The sequence below is a fragment of the Salvelinus alpinus genome, unplaced genomic scaffold (assembly GCF_045679555.1).
Source record: "Salvelinus alpinus unplaced genomic scaffold, SLU_Salpinus.1 scaffold_44, whole genome shotgun sequence".
Classification (NCBI taxonomy): Eukaryota; Metazoa; Chordata; class Actinopteri; order Salmoniformes; family Salmonidae; genus Salvelinus; species Salvelinus alpinus.
Window position 1 is genome coordinate 223525 of NW_027255985.1, and position 6819 is coordinate 230343.

General features: G+C 39.5%; 1 protein-coding gene across 1 annotated transcript; it reads left to right on the forward strand.

The window, feature by feature from the left end:
* Window positions 1–2552: 2552 nt before the first annotated feature.
* Window positions 2553–6819, forward strand: LOC139567124 (zinc finger protein 180-like). The gene is made up of 2 exons (XM_071388608.1): window positions 2553–2688; window positions 5994–6819. The coding sequence occupies exons 1-2, from the start codon at window positions 2553–2555 to the stop codon at window positions 6794–6796; spliced, it is 939 nt and encodes a 312-aa protein (XP_071244709.1). The 3' UTR covers window positions 6797–6819.

Consider the following 6819-nt stretch of genomic DNA (forward strand, 5'->3'; position numbering starts at 1 on the left):
CTCCCCAATTTCGATCTTGTCTCATCTTTGCAACGGGCTGGGGAGGCGAAGGTCAAGTCATACATCCTCTGAAACATGACCCGCCAAACCGAGTTTCTTCACACCCGCACGCTTAACCACGAAGGAATCGGCACCAATATGTCGGTGGAAACACCGTTCACCTGACAACCGAGGTCAGCCTGCAGGCGCCACAAGGAGTCGCTAGAGCGCGATGAGCCAAGTAAAGCCCCCCCGGCCAAAAACTCACCTAACCCGGACGACGCTTGGCCAATTGTGCGCCGCCCTATGGGACTCCCGATCACAGCAGGTTGTGGTACAGACCGGGATCGAACCCGGGTGTGTAGTGACGCCTCTAGCACTGCGATGCAGTACCTTAGACTGCTACACCACTCGGGTCTATAGTGACACCTCTAACACTGCGATGCAGTACCTTAGATCGCTGTGCCACTCGGGTCTATAGTGACACCTCTAACACTGTGATACAGAACCTTAGATCGCTGTGCCACTCGGGCATAACCTTTTTATAACCAATTCTGATGGTTGTTAACAGTGGAATTTTGACATTATTACCGTTATATCAACACACTCAACACCCCCAACTATCAATCTCTTTGGCACCGTAGACATCTAGTGACCACTTGATTCCATGTGACCAAACATTCCTGAGGCTGTGTCTCAAATAGTCGCCTGTCCCTTTTAATAGCCGGGCAATGGCACACAAATACATTTTGGCTCTAAATTAAAGGAGCTACAATTATAATTTAATTACAAGATATAAAGAAAATGTCCATAATATCTGCATTAATAGTGGATTGATCGTGTTTCACAATATTCCTAAACAAAAAAAATAATCTTGTTCTTCTTTTGTGTTATTGACTGAATGTTTGTTTATTCCATGTGTAACTCTGTGTTGTTGTTTTTGTCGCACTGCTTTGCTTTATCTTGGCCAGGTCACAGTTGTAAATGAGAACTTGTTCTCAACTGGCCTACTTGTTAAATAAATAAAGGTGAAATAAATAAAAATACAAAAATGTAGGAGCAGTATGGACCTAGTCTGTTCATTATATACATCAACATGATGTATTGTTACACCATGTAGGAGCAGTATAGACCTAGTCTGTTCATGATATACATCTTCATGATGTATTGTTACACCATGTAGGAGCAGTATAGACCTAGTCTGTTCATTATATACATCTACATGATGTATTGTTACACCATGTAGGAGCAGTATAGACCTAGTCTGTTCATGATATACATCTTCATGATGTATTGTTACACCATGTAGGAGCAGTATAGACCTAGTCTGTTCATTATATACATCTACATGATGTATTGTTACACCATGTAGGAGCAGTATAGACCTAGTCTGTTCATTATATACATCTACATGATGTATTGTTACACCATGTAGGAGCAGTATAGACCTACAGTAGCTAGCTACTTATTTAGATTTAGTATGACTTAATGAAACTGCCTTAAATGTGCTGTAGTAAAAAAAAAAAAATATTCGCACTAATCAATCAACACATTCCTGTCTTTGTATGTCTCAATATATTAGCATTATTTAATTAAATTAATTTAAAAGAATCTTTGTCTGAAAATAAAATATGATCCTCAACTGCGTTTCCCCTCCAGTCAGCAGACGGCGATGTGCGTCTTTCAGGCGATGCTGCTAGCGTGACGTATAATCGGTTCTGCTGCTGCTAGCGTGACGGTTCTTCATAAACAGCTCGTCAACCACCTCCGTAGCTTGTTAGCCAACATAGCTGAAAGATTCAAGCTATTTATACGCTTTCGGTGTATATTAGCTACTGTGTTTTAGACACACTTCTGTCGTATCTAGTTTTGTTGATGAATCGTTACTTGAGAAATGAGACCAAGTTGAGACGCTGGACGAGGTGGATAAGGTATAGTAAGACAGTTTATTCGGATGTAAAGATATCTGAGCAAAGCGTGCACGGACTCGTTCATTTAGCTCAGAAGGAACTAGCAGAAGCGAGTCCCGAAACATATTGTGCAGTACATTTTATACAGTGAATGACGTAGGTAGATTCTGGTAGTTCGTGCTCCTGACTGGTCGTTGTAAGTAGAGGATCGTCCCCTCCAGGCTGGTGTCAATGACCCATTGGTTCTTGGCACTGTTCTTTGTTCTTGGAAACCCAGCCTGAAACAAGGGTGTGTGTGTGTGTGTGTGTGTGTGCATGTGCGTGTGCGTGCTCGTATAGTGGCATGCCTGCCTTATCAGTGGTCATAAAAGGTCTGAGTCAGCCATCCTCCCCTGCGTGTGGGAGTGAGGTTAGTATCTGTTACGGGCAGAACGTGTTTAACTGTGGGGTGTAGCAAGATATTTGCAACAAAGTCTGCTTTAATAAGGAAGGCATTATAACAGTATTATAGCTATGTGTTAAGGTCAATGAAGACAGCATTCATTACAGTTGGTAACCTATTTAATATTACGTTATTTTTTATTAGTCAGCTATAGTAGCTGGCTGGTTTAGTTAGCACTAGCCTAGTCGCTAATGATAGCTAGCTAGCTAACATCCCCGAACATGAGGTCAGTAAGCTTCTCCCCTCCTGTTAAAGAAGATGGGGTCTGCTGGTCGGAGAAAGAAGGTCTGGGGCTGAACATTGTCGTGAAAGAGGAGAAGGAAGAAGAGGATGTTACAGTAAAACAAGAAGTAGAGGGTGAGGCTGTTACAGTGAAAGAAGAAGAGAAAGACGTTTCAGTGAAAGAAGAGGAAGATGCTTTCAGAGTGAAAGAGGAAGAGAAAGAGGATGATGCGGTTTTTGGAGTGAAGAAGGAAGGGGAGGAGATGACTGTCACATCCAAAAAGGAGGAGGAAACTGGATATCTGGGCCCGGTTTCCCAAACGCATCTTAAGGCATCCAATGGTTCTAACAATGAACTTAGCCGTAAGATGGTTTTGAGAAACCGGGCCCTGATTAACACTAGTAAGTACTGTCTTAAAAACAGAGGCACAAACTCTGCAGTTGTTGGACTGATGTTTGGTGTTAAAGGGAAAATCTGCAATGCTACATCCATTTTTTTACTTTTAAATTATTTATTTATAGTCATTGATTTTTGAAGAATATAACACATGCCTCATGAGCTTAGTTCAACTGTTGTACCCCATCAGAACCCGTAATAATACAAGGACTGGCCATCCATGAGGTCAAAATTATAGTTTAATTTTCGAGGCTATATAGTATATTCTAGAATTCATCCATAATGTCATAATGATAGTTTAACCAGGTTTCTAGGATATATAGTATATTCTAGAATTCATCCATGATGTCATAATGTTAGTTTAACCAGGTTTCTAGGCTATATAGTATATTCTAGAATTCATCCATGATGTCATAATGATAGTTTAACCAGGTTTCTAGGCTATATAGTATATTCTAGAATTCATCCATGGTGTCATAATGATAGTTTAACCAGGTTTCTAGGCTATATAGTATATTCTAGAATTCATCCATGATGTCATAATGATAGTTTAACCAGGTTTCTAGGCTATATAGTATATTCTAGAATTCATCCATGGTGTCATAATGATAGTATATCCAGGTTTCTAGGCTATATAGTATATTCTAGAATTGCCAGTGTAGATTTCCTGTGGAGGTCAAATTGTTAGAGCTGTTGATAAGTCATTGTATAATATTCAGCCAGTTTATTTGCATGCCATTACATCAATATAGTCTAACCAGAAGAGAAAAGACTCTAACCGAACCACCTCCACCTGCTGGCCTTTGTAAATTCTGACGTTGCCGGTAAAAGGCAACACAAGCAGTCGGCAACCTACATTTGGAGTGCAAATTTATCTTACCATTTCTACTGATCTGCGTGCCAGTTATGATTTTCATATGCACATTTTCGTGGAACAGTTTCATTTAATTTATAATAGTATCTCAAAATCATTGTCTGTGATTAACCTACATTCTAACTAAATCTAAATTAAAATGAACTGTTATTGCCATTGCCAACTATGTAAACAAATAGCCTACATAAAGCCAACAAATAAAAACATTGCAAATAAATATCCTATAAATCACATGGCCTGTCTACAACGAACTTGAAACATTGTATAAAATATTCTGGGCTCTCAGTTTCCTGTGCCAGTGAGTTCTGGACAGACACAGCTGTAGGCTATTTGTGAAAGGGATAAGAAGTAATCAGGTATTTTATGACATTTCCACTGGATCAGAGCATTACATTTTTCCCTTTTATGCTGAGTGGTTATCGAAAGGGCGAGAGCTGGAAATATTTTTAAAATACTTTGAGGAACTATTCTCATTTGCTATTGATTTTGATTAGACTTTGTTTACTTGCTGTTTGAGGTGAAGATAAATTTGCTTTGAGAAGCTCCACAACTCATTAGTGGTGGTGCGTTAAGACAATCAGAAATACTATCAGACATCCCCAAATGTGCACATTTATAGGCCTACATTTGCGCGCAGGCCAGGTAGACTAGTCCTACTTCTATATGCGTAATTAGATGTGGGTCCTTACTTAACATTGACAGGAATGTTTCAAACGAAAGACAATGAATAAATTGACAAAACTGACTCATCTTGCGGAGTCAGGTCTGGGTGGTCTGCTATGGGCCGTTTCATTTAGTATCCGTTTGGGTCGGCATGGGGAATGATTGTATTTCCCCATAGTATGTTGAGTAAGTAGAGGGAACATTAGTTATAGTCATAACGTGAAACTTGTCATATAATGAACTTAAATACTGGATATTGCTGTCGGACGTTTTTTTGTATTCAGATCTCTGAAATGCTCTCTACCTACGTAACATTTAGTGTCTCCTTATGTTACGCTGGGAAAACAGTTTTCATGGGCACAGATCCTAACTCATTTGAGTTTGCTAAATCCAATGGTTCTAGCCGAGAGTCACCTTAACTTTATTGACAACACCCAAATGGATACTGTCATTAACGCTGTTCTTCAATAATTACACATCATTCTTAATACTGTAGCTGTTTAGTTCCAGTCACATGTTCGACGATCATCAGCTGATCCAGGAAATCATTTTCTGAATGACAGTCAAATGACAAACATCACGACATGCAACAACAATCAAAGTGCTTCTTCATTCATTACTCTGGTAAAGACAGTTATGCTGTGTTCCACGTTAGATCCCAATATCCCTAACAAATTGATGTTTATAATGTGTTATTGTCTGCTTGATTTACAGTAGGGTCTCATTAGTTTGTTTGGAAATGGAGATACTTTGCTCATAATGTGTAGAGAACTGTTCCTTGATGGATAGGCTATTGTACAATACAACACACATAGCTATTTTCCTTTATTCAGGACATTTAGAATGACAACACATTACAGAGTAGCCTATTGGGATTATTCACAAAATGTTCTAGTGATCAGGTTATCAAATGTCATGACAAAGCCATTTTAGTTTCCATGTTTCACCTGAAATGTTAAATGATTTATAGTCCTAGGTCTATGTTATTGTTAGGTGAAGTTATGGATCCTACAGTAGGTCTATGTTCTTAGGTGAAGTTATGGGTCCTACAGTAGGTCTATGTTGTTAGGTGAAGTTATTGGTCCTACAGTAGGTCTATGTTATTGTTAGGTGCATCGCTCTCTGCTCTCTGTGTTTGCTGAAACTCCTCCATGCTAATGCGGAAACCACTAGTTATACCAATAACATAGACCTACTGTAGGACCCATAACTTCACCTAACAATAACATAGACCTTCAGAAAGGGGCCTACTGCTTTGGATTTCAACAACTTTAAAAACGTATTTCTAGCCTACAATCGTTGATGTTACTACTAATGTGAAAACAAGACAAAATATGACTATTGTTGCTCACTTGACTGTCTAAAGACAAATGTCAAATAATTTTAACATTCATTACAGACGTCATTGTTTGTACAACATCATGGCTACGCTGTTGGCATCACCTTTTACAGTGGATTTCTGCTGTTGTGGCCCTTTAACCATCTGTCTTTTTGTTGTTCAAACAGGAGAGAGACGTGACTATCGTGGATCCTCTGGGGGGCCTCAACAACCCCAGGATGCTGACGAGGCAGAGAAGAGTCTCTCCATGTCAAAACACCTCAAACACCAGCAGAGACCCACAGGGAAGAAATCTCACTGCTGCTCTGACTGTGGGAAAGGTTGCAAATCTTCATCAGAACTTAAAATACACCAGAGAACACACACAGGAGAGAAGCCTTATAGCTGTAATCAATGTGGGAAGAGTTACTTAAGATCAGATTCACTAAAAGTACACATGAGAATTCACACTGGAGAGAAATCTTATAGCTGTACTCAATGTGGGAAGAGTTTTACTACATCAAGCCATCTGATTCGACACCAGAGAACACACACAGGAGAGAAATATTATAGCTGTAATCAATGTGGGAAGAGTTTTACTACATCAAGCCATCTGATTCGACACCAGAGAACACACACAGGAGAGAAGCCTGATAGTTGTAATCAATGTGGGAAGAGTTTTTCTCAGTCAAGCACCCTGGTATCACACCAGAGAACACACACAGGAGAGAGGCCTCATAGTTGTAATCAATGTGGGAAGAGTTTTACTCAGTTAAGCACCCTGATATCACACCAGAGAACACACACAGGAGAGAAACCTTATAGCTGTGATCAATGTGGGAAGATTTTTACTACATCTAGTGATTTGACGGTACACCAGAGAACGCATACAGGAGAGAAATCTTATAGCTGTGATCAATGTGACCAGAGATACTCTGATAAAAGATCTCTGATTAAACATCAGAAAATACATGAAGGAGTTGTTTCATGATATCAATGAAATCATGTCACAAT

Coding starts and splice junctions, on each gene's coding strand:
- LOC139567124 (XM_071388608.1), top strand. CDS start 2,553: ATGAGGTCAGTAAGCTTCTCCCCTCCTGTTAAAGAAGATGGGGTCTGC. Junction 2,689..5,993: donor AGTAAAACAAGAAGTAGAGG/GTGAGGCTGTTA, acceptor TTGTTCAAACAG/GAGAGAGACGTGACTATCGT.